General features: G+C 42.6%; 2 protein-coding genes across 2 annotated transcripts in view; both read left to right on the forward strand.

Moving 5' to 3' along the window:
- LOC119415902 (nuclear factor of activated T-cells, cytoplasmic 3-like) overlaps positions 1-1,505 on the forward strand; it is an 8,082-nt gene extending 6,577 nt beyond the window's left edge. Inside the window, exon 4 of the mRNA XM_037683074.1 lies at positions 1,253-1,505. Coding sequence (XP_037539002.1) covers positions 1,253-1,505 — 253 coding nt within the window. The remainder of the gene's footprint in view (positions 1-1,252) is intronic.
- A 2,347-nt stretch (positions 1,506-3,852) lies between these two features.
- LOC119415903 (nuclear factor of activated T-cells, cytoplasmic 3-like) overlaps positions 3,853-18,163 on the forward strand; it is a 26,644-nt gene continuing 12,333 nt past the window's right edge. The window contains exons 1-3 of the mRNA XM_037683075.1: positions 3,853-3,963; positions 11,882-12,527; positions 16,258-16,647. Of these exons, the coding sequence (XP_037539003.1) occupies positions 3,945-3,963; positions 11,882-12,527; positions 16,258-16,647 (1,055 nt within the window). The 5' untranslated portion in view covers positions 3,853-3,944. The remainder of the gene's footprint in view (positions 3,964-11,881; positions 12,528-16,257; positions 16,648-18,163) is intronic.

The raw sequence follows: 18,163 nt of genomic DNA on the forward strand, positions 1-18,163 counted from the left end.
CTCTGTGGTTAGTACACACAAGTTTTCTCCTGGAACCATGGCACTGATGTTCATGACTAGATCAGTCCATCATCCATGCTTCATCTCTTCCCACCTTCATTTCCTGGTTGCTGCTGCCAGTGTCCAGCAGTCACTTTGACTAGACTCAATGGATGTTCTAACAAACTGAATCACAATCCACGTCGAGCATCTTCAAGAATCATCAAGGCTTTTAAATCTGCTCACGGGACCCATCTTTTGTCCCCGGCGCTTGTTTCAGAGTTTGATGTTTTCTGGTGTGTTCCAGTATTTTATTTAAATTTGTTTCCTTAAATGATGTCAGACTTCTTGTCTCCTTGATTTACAGTTTTATATTTTCATTTGACCAAGTTGTAGACCACTTCGGTCATCTTCTGTTGTTTATATGTGCTATATAAATTAACGTGGGCATTAAAAACTTTTGGTCGTACTTAGGCCTGCCACGATAACAAATTTTGCTAATTGTCTCCGAAATTATTGCGATAAACAATAAAATTGTTTGGAATTTGACAATAATTAGTAATTATTAGTAATTATTGTCAAATTTATGAAGAAATGTTTAATTTGTTTTGAGTGTAGTACCTTTTTTTGACCACCAGATGTCAGTATAAGATCATCTGAAATGAAGGATGAATAGTGAGGGAGCGAGCAGCGTCTCTAAGAAAAATGAGAGGGAGGCCCCTTGACGTGACATGGGCTGTCTCTCTTCGGTTTTCAAAATGGTGGACGCTCAGTGTGGTTTGAGCTCTTTAGCATTTTTCACACAAAGCTTTTAATTTAAAAAATTGGTAAACAAGTTCTCAGCTGCTTTTTGCAGAGAAAAACAACTTTTTACACGAAGGCACGAGTTTCAACCGTGAATTTTGGAGCTTCGACAAGACGGAGGTTTTTTCCCGAGGTCAGCCTGTTAGCTTAGCTCGTAGCTTAGCGTCTCGGCTTAGCTGCTTTTAGCCGTCCATAAATGCAATTTTGGACGATTGAAACAGATTTTAACGAGAAAAGAGAAAGGGAGGAGTCCATGAAGAGCACCGGAGTTGAGCTTTTGTCCTCCAGTGTCTTCAGAAAGAGACACGAAGAAACGATAAAGCCGATAAATGAAAATGAGGTCGATAATTTTAATTTATCGTGCGATTAATTGATTTCTTGTTTATCGCGGCAGGTCTAGTCATACTTCTAGTCATGCTTCGACACGGACTTGATAATTATTTAATTTATTTTGTCTCGTTTCTAACAGGGAGAAGTCCAAAAAGTTTGCAGAGCAAGCGTCTGCCATTGTCTGCCTGCGAGTTTTAGGAATCCCAGAGGGTCGCATCGGTGAGGCAGACTCCGGTCTGGTGTGCAAGAGGAAGAGGGAGGGAGCGCCTGCAGGCAGGAGCAAGAAGCTGCATGTCGCCGACGTCCTGCAGGAAGTGGGAAGCTCAGAACCGGCTGTAGGGACAAACGGTGAAAATCAAAACTACGCCACGCCTCAGATGAAGACGCTCTGATTAGTTTGGGACAGAACTTTCACTGGGAAAGATACTGGTCGTAGTGGAAACGGTGTTTTGGACCCGCGTCGTTTCCTGCCTGTGCATCTTCCAAACAACAGCTGCTGAACTCTGGAGCCGATGCGTCTTTTTCTGTCAGCTCAGCCAGACGGCGAGAAGAACAAAGTTTTTGTTGGAAGCAGTTTCAGGTTCTGACCCGTCCGTCGTTTCACAAAACCATAACCGCGTGGATACAATGAGCATTATTTTGATCTGCGTACATGTTTCTGTGCAAAAGTTCTGACCCAGTCTTCATTTCTTCATGTTTTTCTTGCAAGCAGCCAGACTTTCTGTACTCTCTCAACGTGGGCAACACTTCTCCCTTTCTGATTTTTATTCTATTTATTTTTTGGCTTATAGTTTCTGCAGGGTCTTAAGAATTCATAAGTCGATTGTAATCCTTATAAACACAAATAAGTCCAGATTATTTTAATTTTAGGTCACAAAATGAAAGTACAGTAGTTTTTTCTTGCAACTGTTCATTGCTTTTTTCAAAAACTAGTTTTTGTTCTATGAGAGATCATTCCCTCTGTAGTTCTGTCTGAAGATGCTGAAATAACTTTGAGACACGCGTTTGTCCGCCCTGCTCCTGAAACCGATTTGTTTAGAATTGTTTTATTTATTTTTTTGTTATTTTGCAATGACCGTATTTTTATGTGCTGGTCTTTTAATTTGAATCGTCTTTAAAAATTCTTAACTTTCCCTGACTGACACAGAAACGCTGCACTTAATTCTAATTTATTAAAGCATGAAGCTCAAAAAGATGTTTTTGTTAACAACTCTTTGGCTTGTTGGAGCTAAAATCCTATTTCATGACAATATTTTGTTATTTTTTTTTGTTTTTCATGGATTAACAAAAGAAATGGAAACAGATTGTCACCGGCTGATTAGGACTAAGGATTAAATTTTAAACTGATCTGTGTCGACACAACTTTGGTGTCCCCCCTGAGCGCAGAAGTGTGTAAATAAGGTTGGAGGTAAAACGTTGTTCAGTACGAGCCTGGAGAACTGTTGGTCTGACTCCGCCACACGAAGACTTCATGTGCGTCTGTGCTTGGAAGAAAGAGACGAAAGATGACGGGAATGAATCGAGACTTGCACAGTTGTGTAAATCAAAGTTCACTGAAGATCTCCGCTCTGGTTCTGCTAATGACCGACGTGAGCTGATAAATGTTTCGACATTAAACCGTTAAAGCCTTCTGATCATCTTGAGGACTTTTTTCTGTTAGAATTGAGTTTGGGAATTAAGTTGCAGTAGACCCCGGGTTATCACGGGGGTCACGTTCCAGACACCACCGCGTTAGGTGAAAAAACACAAAGTAGAAACTATATTTATTTTAAGGTTTTATAAACCCCACCCCCAAATTTACTTTCCAGCATTGATCGTTCACAAATGAAGCCGTGTTACTTGGTATAACTCCTCCTGTTGTGATTCAGTTTTAAGTAAAGAGTTTTCTGTGATAATTTGAAGAAGTGGCAATAAATTTATCAGAGTCAGAGTTTCTTTATTGTCATTCGCACCTCATGTGGTACATGTGGTGGAGCGAAATTATGTACACAGGGTCCCAGTTACATCCAACAATAAAATGTAAAAGAAAAACGATGAAAACATCTAAGATATGAACTAAGAAAAACAAACTAAAAATACACTAATAACATAAAAACATTCTGTCGAACAACAACACTTCATTACGTGAAGTTTTAAAGTGTTTTTTGATGCTGTTAATTTTCCAAAACTAATTTTTGGAAGTTAAGATTAAACATTTTCTTAAGTACGTCTTAAATGTAAAATACCCCATGTTTAAAAGTATAATAATTGTATTAACGCTTAAAGAACAGGTATTAGGTATTTATGTTACACGCATATTTCCACTGCATTAAAGAGACAAATTGAAGACAATTATTTAATAAACATGAGGAATATGAGGGGGTCCCTGAACCCAAAAAGTTGAAGAACCAGGCCACACACACACACCCCTTGGTATTTACATTTCCAGTTAAAAAAAGGCTTATATTTTAAATAAAAGGAATCTATGCAAACTATTTAAAAATAGTAATTTAACACTAATGTTTTGCTAATAACTGTTGAATTCTAACTAATAAACAAATAGTTTAGTTTAACACTAACTGTAGTTTCACTTTAATCCGAGCCTTGATTGTAGTGCTGTAGTTTCCGAGTTTCCCTGAACGCAGCAGCAGGATGAAACAGCGGCGGAGTTGAAGAAGTCACTTCACGGACGCGGCGGAAAGTTTGATGAAAAGTGGACTTCATTTTGAATTTCCGCGGACACACAAGTATTTATCTGCCGCCGAGGTGTCGGGAAACAACTCTTGGTTGTTCGTTTCTGTCGCCGAGTTGCTGCTGACGCCTCGGTTCGACGGAGTTCTGCTTTCAGTCTGATGGAAGTGAGTGACACAGGTTAGTTCGGTTCCTTTCAGCGCTTTATTTATTATGTTTCAAGCTTTATTTATTATGTTTCAAGATGCTTTCGTGTAGAAAAAGTGCGCGGAGGGTCTGAATGTTGCATTGAGCCGAGAGGAGCGCGGTAAAAACAGTTACGCGTCATTTCAACGAGTTAGCGATATCTATGGAGTTAGCGACCAAAAGCTACGAGACCAAACCGGAAGTTGGTCTGTTTGCGCTTCAAAATTAAGACGTGAAAATGTGTCGACTTTCCACATTATTATTAATTGTTTTACACGTTGATCTTTAAATACAACACACAAATATTCGCAATTTTAGAAAATAGTACTTAAACGTTTTTAACAATTAATAGCGGTTATGGTTTTGTGTCGTCATTGCTTAACATTTACTCTTGGAGCAGTTTTTATAAGATGCACTGTTTTATTTTATGTACAAGTGATGGTGTTAAATTAAATTAAATTAAAATGAGAGGTGAAATAAACTCCTGTAGCTTAGCAGTTTGAGCTTTTATTTTGGCAGGATTTCACTCTTTGTGTAGTTGCCGTGAGTTTTTGACCAAGAATGGACTTAAAAGTTGGCTGTTGGATAATTTACTATTAATATATCTTATCTGTGGTAGGTCCTAAATGTAGGCAACGACGCCACATATCTTACGTCATGCCGTTATTTACTCAACAAAACCTGAAAAGAATAAAATAACACCAACATTGTGTGAAATCATCGCTCCATCCTCATGGCTTCCCCAAGAATTCAGAGGTTCAGTACCAGCCGGGACCGCTAATCAAATATAATGATTAGCTGATCAACATCTATGGGACCACCTCTATAAAAGCAGGTGTTTGTGCACAACGCCAAGGCGGAGAGACATCAGCAATGACCTTAGAGAAGCAACTGTTGCTGCCCATCAGTCTGCAAATGGTCAAAGATATGGAGAAAAATGTTCAGTATTTAATAAGATATGTGCCAATCTTCCCAGGAGTAACTGCACCCTGAAGGTCAGACTGTGCAACACTCACTGACGTTATTGCAGACTGTCGTTTTCTTGCAAACTTTTCATACTCAAACGAGAATTGCGAAGAAGGAATGTGATATTATAAATCCTGATAAGTCCTCCCTCTGCAGCGCACGTCACGTGCCATCGGATTCATCACAGACGGCGCTGTTGTCGGCGTGGATTTTTATTTTCAGGTGTTGTCAGAGGAGGAGGATCAGGTATTTCTGTTGTTAAAAGAGAAGTGCTATTTTATAAATTTGTCACAAAGAGGCCGCCGCCGTTTCCAAGAGACGATGCAGGAATGTGCCCTTCCCTCCCGCTCATGGAGTCCCACCGGTTCTCCACCGGTTCTCCACGCTGTCTCCTGCCTGCACAGAATTGTTCTTTCTCCTTCCACAAGCTCTTTTACTATCGGGAGTTTTATTTGACTATCTTTATAGTTTTTACTGGAGCAGTTCTAACGTTGGCTGCATTTTCACACAGCCCTGGCCAGTTGCTCCTCAGCAGACGCTGCTCTGAGATCAGCTGACTGCAGACGCTTTACGTAAACAAACACGCCCATGAAGTTCTGACCAATCACACAACACTCGCAGCATAGTTCTGTGAGAGCTACCAGGTGGTTCTGACTGGTGGCGACGCACAAGACGACGTGTCAACAGGCGTTAAGAAAAGAAAACTGCACAATTTTCGTAACGTGTCCACGTCAGCGAGACTCGAGAATGGGCCTTCTCATCAGCCTTTAGGCTCGACGGGCCTCAATCAGCAGGTTAAAGGTCACGATAGGACACACGTTAAACCTGCACCAGTTGCTATGGTGATGTGAAGAAGAAAATTAACCCGACATCCTAAACTGAACCTGAATAAAACTAAACTAGAGAAATGTCATTTCCTGTGAAAATGCAGTGCGAATGCTCGTTGCTGAATTATTTTGGGGGAGGGCATGAGGGAAAAGCTAGCTTAGCGCTACATCGGTGCTGGCAGTTGCCGGTGAGGGGTGGAGGTGGGGGGGGGGGTTGGTTTGGTAAGCAGGGTGGTGTTCCCTGCTTGTATAATGGTAGGGAAACACTGCTTCTAGATTTGTATACCAATGACCCGGATGGATGGATGCATGGATAGATGGATGAATGCATGGATGGATAGATGGGTGGATGAATGGATGGATGGATGGATGGATGGATGGATGCATTGATGGATGGATGGGTGGATGGATGGATGGATGGATGGATGGATGGATGCATGGATGATGCATGGATGGGTGGATGAATGGATGGATGAATGCATGGATTGATGGATGGATGCATGGATGGGTGGATGGATGGATGGATGCATGGATGGATGGATGGATGCATGGATGGATGGATGGATGCATGGATGGATGGATGGATGAATGCATGGATGGATGGGTGGATGAATGGATAGATGGGTGGATGAATGGATGGATGGGTGGATGGATGGATGCATGGATGGGTGGATGAATGGATGGATGCATGGATGGATGAATGCATGGATGGATGGGTGGATGGATGCATGGATGGATGGATGGATGCATGGATGGATGGATGAATGCATGCATGGATGGATGGATGCATGGATGGATGGATGGATGCATAGATGGATGGATGGATGGATGCATGGATGGATGCATGGATGGGTGGATGAATGGATGGATGCATGGATGGATGAATGCATGGATGGATGGATGCATGCATGGATGGATGGATGGATGCATGGATGGATGAATGCATGCATGGATGGATGGATGAATGCATGGATGGATGGATGCATAGATGGATGAATGGATGGATGCATAGATGGATGCATGGGTGGATGGATGAATGCATGGATTGATGGATGGGTGGATGGATGCATGGATGGATGGATGGATGCATAGATGGATGAATGGATGGATGCATTGATGGATGGATGGATGGATGCATGGATGGATGGATGCATGGATGGGTGGATGGATGGATGCATGGATTTTTGCAGAAAGCTGCTGAAGGTGAAACCAGCCGAACGTTTTCATCGCTGAACTGTGAGTTGAGTTGAACAGCTGACATTTGCTGAAAGCAGCAAAATAAACGGCAGAAATGTTTAGAACAAGCTGAATAGAGCAGAAATGAGAAGAACATGCTGAAATAGGCAGAGATTCTGAATAAATTACAAAAAAAAATTTGAAACGATCAAAAAACACTCTGAAATGAGCAGAAAAATGCTGAAATTAGCAACAAAAGTAGCTAAAAATAAAAGTTGAAATGATCAGAAAGAGGCTGAAAGGAGCCTAAAATGATTAGAAAGGAGAACAAAAATCAGAACTGAGCAAATTAATAAACAAGAAAGACAAGTATTTGCAGAAAAGTATCTCGCTGAAAAGGCTGACTTATCAGAAATAAGCTGAAACGAGCATAAAAAGTTTAAATTAGCTGAATGGAGCTGAACCAGTACCAAAGCTGAAGGTTGTAAACAGCAAAAAGAGTTTAAAGAATGTGGAGAGCTCCGTTCATTTTCAATGAGAAAAACATGGCCGACAAAGCTAAATGTTTCAACAAGTAAAAATTGCACAAATACCAAAATTCACAGCAGGAATGTCCAGAATGAGCCGAACGTTTTGAGACAGCAGAAAAGTTGCAGGACAAGTCGGATATCTAAAAAAAGTGGATCTCAGAACGATTTCTAAACATTCACACGAGCAGACGGTGCCAAGAAGGTCTCCGAGTTCTGACGACGCCACAGGCAGCCCAAATGTTTCTTGTTTCTCTGGAGTACCCGGAGAAAACCCACACAAGCATGAGAACATGCTAACTCCATCCAGAAAGACCCCAGGTCCAACCGGGGATTGAACCCAGGACCTTCTTGCTGTGAGGCAACAGTGCTAACCACTGAGCCATCGTGCTGCCGTTTTAGTATTTATATATATTTTATATAAACCCTTCCCACGTCTTACGATGTTCTGAACTCTTCAACCCACGTCATTTTAACAACATATGGATATTTATAGTCCAGTAGCTACTGCATAATTTCATGAGTACTCCTCAGCTCTGCAGAAGCTCAGTTCTGGTCGGGCTCGGTTCCGTTCAGCTACCCTGCAGCATGACAAGCCCACCGCCCCGTCCAGGTTGATGTGCACGTGCTGACGCTTCAAGAGGGACACTCCGTGCACAAGGCTGTCCAGGATTAGTCCACCACCTCTGCCCGGTCCGGACCAGCACCGCGCGACCAGAACCAGGCCGAACGGGTCTTGTTCCCTGCAGCCCCCAGGATCCGGGTCACACGGAGTCCAGATGAACTGCAGCCCAGGTCACCAGTGAAGATGCAACTGGAAGGATGAGATTATTTGAGACGTTCCTGCCAGTTCTGTGAACTTCATCGATCGTTACTTCTGACTTCACGTTGCAAAACCTTCCCTCCGTTTCAGCTGAACGCAGCGGCCCGAAGCACTGTTGGCTTCTGGGTAGTGTAGTTCTTTTTGACTGGTGCTACAGTGTAGGTGCATTGAAAGAAAACTACAACATGGCGGCGCCTGGCCCAAGTTTTATTTTTGTTAACTTTTTAATCCCATACCATCCCAATGACGTGAGGAATATTAAAGTTGACAATCGTTTAAAAACGGTGAAACAACGAGTCTGTGGGAGTCTAACTGCGAAGTAGAGCGAGACAACTGTACCGTTATTAACCAAGTTAAACTGTAACAGTAATAAATAAATAATGACATCAGTGATAGAAGCCAAATAATTGGCTACACTTGCATTCTTCAGAGAGCTGAAGGTCTGAGTGAAGGTCCTTGAGCTTCTGCAAATGTGTTTTCAGTGCGTCTCTCCAGGACCAACAGGAGACGGACCAGTTAATGTCTGTACAAAGCAAAGCATGCAGCAGACGCGCCACAAAAATGTTGTTCGGGATTGTTACAGCGCTCCAGTTTGTGACACTGTGCACAGCACGGGCTGCTTTAAGTTGTTGAAGTTAGCATCCAGAACTGTCAAGTTTTTTAATGTTGAAGAAGACGACGCATACGTTCACACTGGGAGCTTCTTTACGCTGCACCACACGGCTTTAACGGTCTTTTCATCTTTAGTTCATCTTTTCATCAGCTGCTGATTTCTTACCCATCTGCTCACAACAGACTCATGTTCAGGCCGCTGTTTAAAACGCCTCATCATATTATATTATTACTGTTCGTGCACATCTTAGATCCTTGTGTACTGCTTCTTTTCATACTTTGTATTTTTGCTATTTCTGTGTGTAACTGGACCTTGGGAGCTAGGGGTGCACCGACTGCAGTTTTCTGGCCGATCACGATCTCTAAAGATCCTGACCTGCCGATACCGATTTTGTAATTATAAGGTCACAATGCACCTTCAATTTTCCATCTTATTTTATTGAAAACGTACCTTTGAACAATATCCTAAAACAATACAAGCTAGTTTTAACTGGCCGTGAGGTAGTGCTCTGGAATATAAATGAAGTTCAGACAATTGTTGTTAAAACTACAAAAAAACGTTGAAATCGATTTCTCGTGCAAATATCGCCGATCTCGCAAAATTAAGGAAATCGGGGTGAACTCTTATTGAGTGCACAGTTTCAACCCACCTCATGTACCACATGCGATGAGAATAAAGAACCTTGAATTAACGTAATTACTACGACAAAGTACAGGCTAGTTACTGACGTTTGTTAATACGAACCGCAACTTGACCCCTCCTCCACAGAGTGCAGGGTGCAGAACCGTTCAGGGCCAGGCCGACCGAGTAAAAGAGGGAAGGGGCGGGGGCAGCTGTGGCATTGGGGGCGGGGGCAGCTGTGGCATTGGGGGTGGGGTTGTTTCCTGTACTTCTTAATTATTGATTTTCAAGACGGAGCACAAAGAAAGCCAAAGTGCCACAAAGCCAAGTTTATCAAATACATCTGTCATCTTTACCCGCTTCTTCCTTTTCGGGTCACTGGTGCCACTGGTGCCCATTTCCAACATGCATGTTTTTGGTCTGTGGGAGGAAACGCCACCCTAGAAAGTCCCCCCGGCTGGGATTTGATCTGGCAACCTTCTCGCTGAGAGGCAGCAGCTTTACCGACTGCGCCACCATAACGCATTTTTATCATTCGTTCATTGATTTATTGATTTTATTAATGATGTGCAGCAGCGGTGCCCCTCTCTGGCAGATGGCGTCCGAGGCGATCGCCTGTCCCCAGAGCCGACCCTGCCTGTTGCGTCCCGCCCAACTCGTTCCTGTTACTCAGGGTAACTTGTGACGGAGGAGCGGAGCTACTGAAGCGGGTCACAACGGCTGCTTTCACACCTGTTCTGCATACACCGTGTGGGCGTGCGTGTCTGACCGAGTTGTATTTATAGTCCCAGCTAGACGTGCGTGCAGCTGTGAGAACGAACTGGGTGAACTGCTGGAGACAGTCGTTCACCGTGATTCAGGCAGCGTCGCAGAGCGTATTAAATACTACTACTATATATAAGAATAACAAGCTCAGCCCTGCTGTACCGGCGTCCCTTCCTCCTCCTCCTCCTCCTCCTCCTCCTCCTCCTCCTTCTCCTCCTCCAGTGCAGGATGGTCCAACTCAAAATGCACAAATAATAACCAGTCAAAGCTCTCTGTAGGGATGGAGGAAAAGACTAGAGAAGGGTAAACGTGACAAGTACAGGTACAGTAAAAATGTTATTCAGTTGCAGGATGACGGCACCTTTTGCTGAATATTAAACGGTTTGTTTGTAGATTTGTTCTGTTTCTAAAATGTAAATGTTGTTCCTCTTCCTCCTCTTTATATATTGTATTTATATGTAGAGTTTGTTGTTGTGTTTAGCTCCTATAGTCTAATGCACTAACGTCAAAGTCACGGCCTGCAGGCCCAATCTGGTCCTTGTTAACGTTTTATTTAGACACCAAAAGAACATTTTGATAAAAATTGAATGAAAATGAGGAAAAAATTAAAGTCTCTAAATGTAACTCTTGACCTAATAAACCTAAATGTGTGTATTTCTCACTGCAAATACAAATGATATGTTAAGTTGTATTTTCTATTTCTTTGTGTACTTGATGGTGTGTAAAAATGATGTGATGATGAGTATGGGTATTTTATTATGTAAATATTAGTGCACATCTTCTCGGGGCTTGTAGTTAATCTCATTAATCCCGTCTCTGAATGATTGTTGTCTAATCCCACTGGCTTCAGGTATAGATGTTAATTTCTAAATTTTGTGCTGTTTGACTTCACAACTTTATTATGAAGTATTTGTAGTTTATTTAATATTAGAGAAAAATTAAATATCTCTAGCATTGTTTGCTCATTTGGTAAGGGTTAAAATAAATAAATACGTTGTACTATAAAGATTTTATAATGATTTATGTGGTAGATTTGTGTGTGTGTACATACATAAATATATATATATATATATATTTATATTTTACCTCTACGTTAAATTTATTGTTCTGGATAAAGTTTTACAAGGCAATAGCCTATGCTAGGTTATTTAAACGTTAGCTTGCTAACTTGAGAGGCACGTAGCTAATGACAAGCAGGTTGGAGATTTGAAGAGAATTTATTATTATTGATTTATTTTGCAGATCAGTTAAAATAAGTTCACAGTGCTCTGCTCAGTAAAATACTCTACACTGTATTTAGTTGCTCCCTCTTCTCTCGACTGTGCCGTGTCAAGTGTGCAGCATTGCTTGACTTGAATGTAGTCTAGTTGCGCCCCCTGCTGGATACGTTGTACAATGACGTCATTTGCAAGTAAGGACACGGCTTGTTCCCAGCATTTTAGGGGTGAAAATTATAAGTGTTTATCTCGGCACATGATGGGACGATTATCACCGATATTTCTTCAAATGCCTGTATTGGCCTTACCAATATACTGGTCGGGCTTTAGCTACATGTTACTGTGTATTTATTTTGTATTTTTCTGTCACCCTACAGTTTCAGATTTCGATATAAAGAACCCATCCACGCAGGATTTCCTGGAGCAGCTCTTGAACCAGGAGCTGCAGAGTCCCCCACCATGTTTACATGTCACAGATGATTACGAGTATGCTGGCTGTCAATCTCAGGGGGTTTACTGTGGCCCCCAGGAGAACCCCAGATCCTTTGACTGCCCAAGCATTGAGATTACCTCCATAAGTCACAACATTCACGTGGACGCGGGCAGTAGCCTGGAGGTTTTGGCAGCTGGTGGTGCAGAAGGGGGGTACGTTGAACCACCGTGGCACAGAAATCACCTCTACCTTCCTCTGGACGCCTGTTATCGGGAGGCAACGCTCAGCCCAAGTCCCTGCAGCAGCTTGTCGTCCAGGAGCTGGGTGTCGGACCTCTCCTCTTGTGAGTCTTTCTCCCATATTAACGATAATGTAGACGAAGAGCTGCATGACGCTGCCCTCCTTGATCTGGGCTCACCAGGATGTGGAGGTGGCACATTTGGGGTGGAGCTGTGGCAGCAGAAGTACCAGCATCCTTTACCTTTCAGCCCAGTGTTGTCACCGCATCAGTCGCCCCGGCAGTCACCAAGCCACTCCCCTCGCACCAGTATCACCGAGGATACGTTGCTCAACCACAGGCCCACCTCCAGGTGAGTCGGCTTGATTTATTTTTTGTGATCTGAGAACTATCTTTTCCTTCCTCTGCTTCTCTTCCTTTTCCTTCTCATTAGCCTTTTGAGAGGCTTTAACATATTAAAAAACTCGAAACTTTGGGAACACCCTATAAGTAAGTGAAAATGGTGAGGGTCTCAAAAAGAGGCGTGGCTAATTGGCTCAAAAGCTCCACCGATTATGGCACCACCAAGACCTACACTCACTTGGAGGTCTGACGATTGTTACACATGTAGATCCGACTAAGGCACACAAAAAGTCTCTTGGAGGTACGACCTAAACCCAACTTTAAGTCATCCGTTTAATCAAAGTAGCCATTTTATGGTTTTACTCATGTTGTAGTTGAAAGAACCTCTCCATCGGGAGTGTCGGCTTCAGACTTGGTCAGTGTTTCGTTACGAACGGGGGATTAAAGGTTATCAAAAGCTCGAGTTTTGGTCGTATGATGTGGGCGTGGCTTGACTTCAAAACTTAAGTTTCCACCATAAAATCTAAAATCACATGGTTCAATTATGGCCGACTTCAACGTTTGTCAGACTACAGAAGTTGACATTAATTAATTATTTTTAAAGGGACTTTTTGCCAAAGGGCATGGTCTTGGAGGCAGGGCAAACTTCGACCTTGATAATAAGTATATTATTACATATTATAATGTAATATTAATATTTGTGTAGCGCCCCCTAAGCGTCCTTAGCGTTATGGGGGTGGCTAACGCGAGTTCTTTAAATCGGTTGGTATCTCTACCTGAATATTCTAAATGTATACCACTTATACCATGAAGTATAACATAGTAGAATAAGCATACGTTTTAAACAAATAAACAGTTTAATGAACAATAGCACAGTTTCTTCAGTCAGTAATGAAATAGAACTGGTACGATTAACCTCGTTAAACAGAAAGGAAACTTAAAGCCGGCAGCTAAAAATTAGTCTCGGTCGTTGCAGGCCTGATGTTGGTGCACTCGCGCGCTTCCCGCTCTTCCCATTAACGTCCCCAACAACCATGTCCCCCATCACCTGAATACGTCCCTCTCCAGGAGGTCGTACGTGCCGTAGTCCGTCTGCTTCTGTCCAATGTTCTCCCCAAGGTTGAAGAATCCACGCCGAGGTCCTCGCGTTACACACAGCTGGCTATCCGCCAACCGTTCTCCGAGGTCCACGCGTCTCTCACGGCTGGCTAGCCACCAACCGTTCGCCGAAGCCCGCTAGCGGTAGCCACAGAGCTAGCGACCTAACGGGATTGTTCTCCACTGGGTTAGTCACCCACGCAGCTTCAACCTCCACAGGTCGATGGGAGTCCTTTTCTACCCCCTCACTGGCAAGAACAGCAGTTCAGTGGGGTGTTCCCCCACCGCGATAGTCCACGGCAACAGTGACAGTTCACAGCAACAGTGATGTCCTCCATCTTCCCTGTCACTCCCGTCACGTCCCCTCTCGTACCGGAAGCCCTCTTTCCCCGACCACCAAAATAAAATCCCAAGCAACCACATATTACAGTTACATTGGTTTTTTTTTTCAAACAATAACTGAACATATATTAAACTCCATGTTCTTATTTATGAGTTCTCTAATAATTTCAACAGACATGAACAAAAACCACGGGGTTACATTATTATAGTATTATATTATAGCTTCAACAGATTCCCTACAGTCTGCACCATAACACCCACAAATAGTCTTGGACCAAAGCTTAACGTACGTACATGCACAAAGTCTGTGGGTGTCGCAAAATAATGAAGCACCGCCCATTAGAAATGTTTAAACAACCGTTCCCTGTTTCTTTACTTTCGTGTATAAAACTGAAGGTTATTATGTCTATTAAGCTCACAAACGACGACATCATGTGTTCTGCCTCGTCGTCTTCCAACATCAAGTGGCTGTTTTGAACTGAAGTCATGCCAAATGTTTGAATAAAATCCTTTTTGAGACGCCGAAGTGTTGACTTTGAAGTTGGTCTGTTCACTATTAAAGAGAATATAATCACGCTGAGCATTTTATCTCTTTAATGTTAAAGTTTCCTCTGTTGCGGGACAAACAAATCATTCTCCTTATTTAGCAGAATGCAAAAACAAAGTTATTGCAGAAAGCAGAACTCAAAGTTTGTCAGACGTGTTCGTTATCTGAAGTTTCCTCCAGAATCATTATGATGGTGCACAAGTGATCCAGGAGTTCCACATTCCACCCAAACAACAAACAAACAAAACTACAGAAATCACATTTCATGCAAAAATGCAGTGTGGATGCTCATTGCAGAAGAGCTTGCTGAGAAACAGCTGAAATGTAGCTGAACTGGAAGAACAAGCCTAAATTAGCAGAAGAAAGAAAGAACACATATTTGCTTAATTAGGTTTAAATGAGCACAAAAATTAGGAATTTAACAAAAAAAAAAAACTTAAATTAGCTAAATAATGTTTGGAAAAATTAGCTAAAAAGGAAGAAAGAAGCTTAAACAACAAGAAGTAAGCAGAAAGAGCTGAAATGAGAGAAAAAAAGTGGAATTAGCTGAAAAAGCTCAAATTAACAAAAATGGCTAAATAGTAGCTGAAATAGCAGGAAAAATCTGAAAGGAGCATAACAAGCTAAAATTTGCATAAAGAAGTTAATTAGGCTGAAAGTAGCAGAAATTACCACAAAATTTTTTTATTTATCTGAAAACAGCTAAAAATGGCTCAAAAAGGCTAAAAAGTAGCTGAAAAGGTAGAACTAGCTTAAATTTGCAGAAGAAAGCAGAAAAACGCACATTTGCTCAATTAGCTTGAAAGAAGCAGACATAAGCACCAAAAGTGGAAATTTTCTGAAAAAAGCTGAAATGGGCACAAAACAGCTAAAAAATAGCTAAAAAAGCAAAAAGAAGCTTGAATTACCTGAAAAAAATCGAGAGAGCACATTTTTTCTGAATTAGGCTGAAAAAAGTTCAAATTGTTGCAAAAAATGTGGAATTAGCTGAAAAAGATAAAATACCATAAAAACAGCTAAATAGTAGAAAAAGCCAAAACTTGCAGAAATAAGCTGAAAGGAGCATAACAAGCTGAAATGATCAGAAAGAAGTTAGAAGAAGCTCAAAATGTTGTAGTTAACAAAGAAGCTGAAGGGAGCACAAAACAGCTGAAAGTAGCTGAAAATAGTTTAAATTTGCAGCAGGAAGCTGAAAGAAGCTGAAGCAGAACAAACTGTGAAAGGAGCAGTAAAAGGTGGTAAACGTCTAAAGATTTGAAGGATGGAAAATGAGCTCAATTCATTTTCTGTGAGGAACGAAATTGCAGAAAAGGCTAAATTTAAAAAAAAAAGCTAAAGTTGCACCAATACCAAGAGTCATAACAGGGTTGTCCTGAAAGAGCCGAACGTTTTGATTTGTGATTTGTTGAAACAGCTGAAAACTGCGGGAGGAGAAAGATGCTGAAAAATGGATGTCAGTAGTGTGAAAGCTTCACGAGCGTTCAGTGGTCCAGCAGCAGCCGGGTGATGGTTTGTCCATGGTGAAATAAAAGGGGCAGCTCCAGCAACACAACTGGTTTGTTTTCAGGAAACTGGTTGAGCATGAACATAGAAATTGTTCCATTCGTTCGTTCGTTAGAAAACATCCTTTACCACATTTTATTTTCTGCTGGTTCCACTGCTGGACTTCCTGTTTGAAACACAGTCTTGTTCAGTCTCCAGAAACATGCGTTTATTTAACTAATTCAATTAATCCAGCTCTTTCTTTCGTCAGACCTTCCTCCAGACCAACCTCCCCCTGTGGAAAGAGAAGCCACTCCGGCGCTGACCTTCGTGCTCGCTCACCTTCTCCTCTCCACTCAGCCAGCCCCACTCCAGGCGTGTCTCCCCGGGGTAGTGTGACGGATGACAACAGGGTGGGGAGCCCTGCCAGTACCTCTGGAGCCTACATTTCTGGTTACCAGGAGCTTGACGTCCCTTCTAAAACCAGAAGAACATCGGGAAGTCATCTTGGCCTCTTGGCTGGTGACCCTGGCCCTAAATCCTACCTGGATTCTTGTGGAGAGGAAAAACGAGAACAGGGTGGCATCGCTGAGCTCTTCCTTCCAGTCCCATTCAATTTCAGCTGGAACAAACCCAAACCTGAAAACCCACCACTGTTCAGGTTGGCATCGTTATCAATAATCTATATTCTGATTCTCTGGAAGCTTTTTAAAACTAAAGTTGTGTTTTTTTTAGTTTGAATCAAAAAGGGACAGGATCCTTCCTTTAACCTCCTGCATCCTTTAATGGGGACACTGGCTGTCCTGGATCGTATTTGGTTTTATTAGACGGTCTTCACGCAAGACACTGATTTTAAAATAAATTCACATTATTTATGACTTTTTCATTTATTGTTAATCGACTAACTGATCAAAACGTGTTTGTCTGAGCTACTAATAATAACTAAACGTTAGAGCTAAATCTCTGCATCTGTCACCACTGCCTTCTTCTGAAGCTCCTCGACCACCACCATGTCCGCTTGTTGGACCATCACCTGTTTATCTGTCTGGAGCTGGAAGTCCTACAGCATCTTAGCCCCGTCCTTCTCCACCACAGTCTGATCTCTCATCTTGTCCTCGGAGATCTGAGCTCATCTTGCAGAGATCAGTAGCCTCGTATGCGCTGTGAAGCCTGGACCGGCCTCAGTCGGCTCAGCCCCGGCCGCCTCCGGCTCTGCTTTAGTTTGCTTTCAGTTCAAAAATACTTTATTAATCCCAAAGGGAAATTAAATGTTGTTATCCTCGTTTCATTAAGAGATGTTATAGATGCTGATGGCTGTGGGCAGGAAGGCTCTCTTTAAAAAGTCACAGCAGATCTGAAGAAACTGGCTGCTGCTCCGTCCACCCAGACTCGGCGGTCCTCTGTTTCCCCGGGCTGTAGGAGCACCTGAATGCTGGGCTGAACTCCTCCCAGAATGATAGCCACTCCCCCCAGCAGCCTGCCGAGCTCCTTGTCGCTGCGGACAACCAGCTGCAGGCGATGGCGGACAATCCCGGACCTTCTGCTGTCACGAGCCACGTTTCCTGCCCTTTCCAGGATCTCAGTGGTCAGGCACTCGAGCACAGCCGGTAGGGAGATGGGAATGCATCCACAGCGCCTCCTTTTCAACTCATTTGAGGTTTAGGGCTGTAGTTGAGGTATTTGAGATGTTAATCAGCTGGTTGTAAAAACAAAAAAAAGCCCCTTGTTGCCATGGTTACGCATCATAACAGATGTCCAAAACTAAAAACGTTTCAGTAAAAATCCTTCCAGCTGCTCAGCATCTGATACCAGAGGAAACAATCATCCAAAAAAAATGTGATTTACATCCAGAAAAAGAGGAATTAAAGTTTCCAAAAGCAAAATCTCAGAATGAAAGTAGCAGAGCTGCTGCAACACGCAGCCGCTCCGAGCGGCGCAGTTCATGAGAGCGCCGCCTCCATGTGGGCGGGGTCGTCGTAGCAAGACCACTCAAGTCTCAGCTCAGCAAAAACTGCACCTTTGGTTTTGTGTTGCCCGTTTTTCTAAAGAAAACTAGGAGCTCTCTATCACAACCGGCCAGAAGCAAGTATCCAGCAAACCCATGAGTGATGTTAAATCTGCAGCTGGCCTGGTCCAGGTGGAACCCCAGAAATGGAACTGTCGGTCCAGGTGGAACC

Source organism: Nematolebias whitei, chromosome 10 (assembly GCF_014905685.2).
Source record: "Nematolebias whitei isolate Nwh7 chromosome 10, NemWhi1, whole genome shotgun sequence".
Classification (NCBI taxonomy): domain Eukaryota; kingdom Metazoa; phylum Chordata; class Actinopteri; order Cyprinodontiformes; family Rivulidae; genus Nematolebias; species Nematolebias whitei.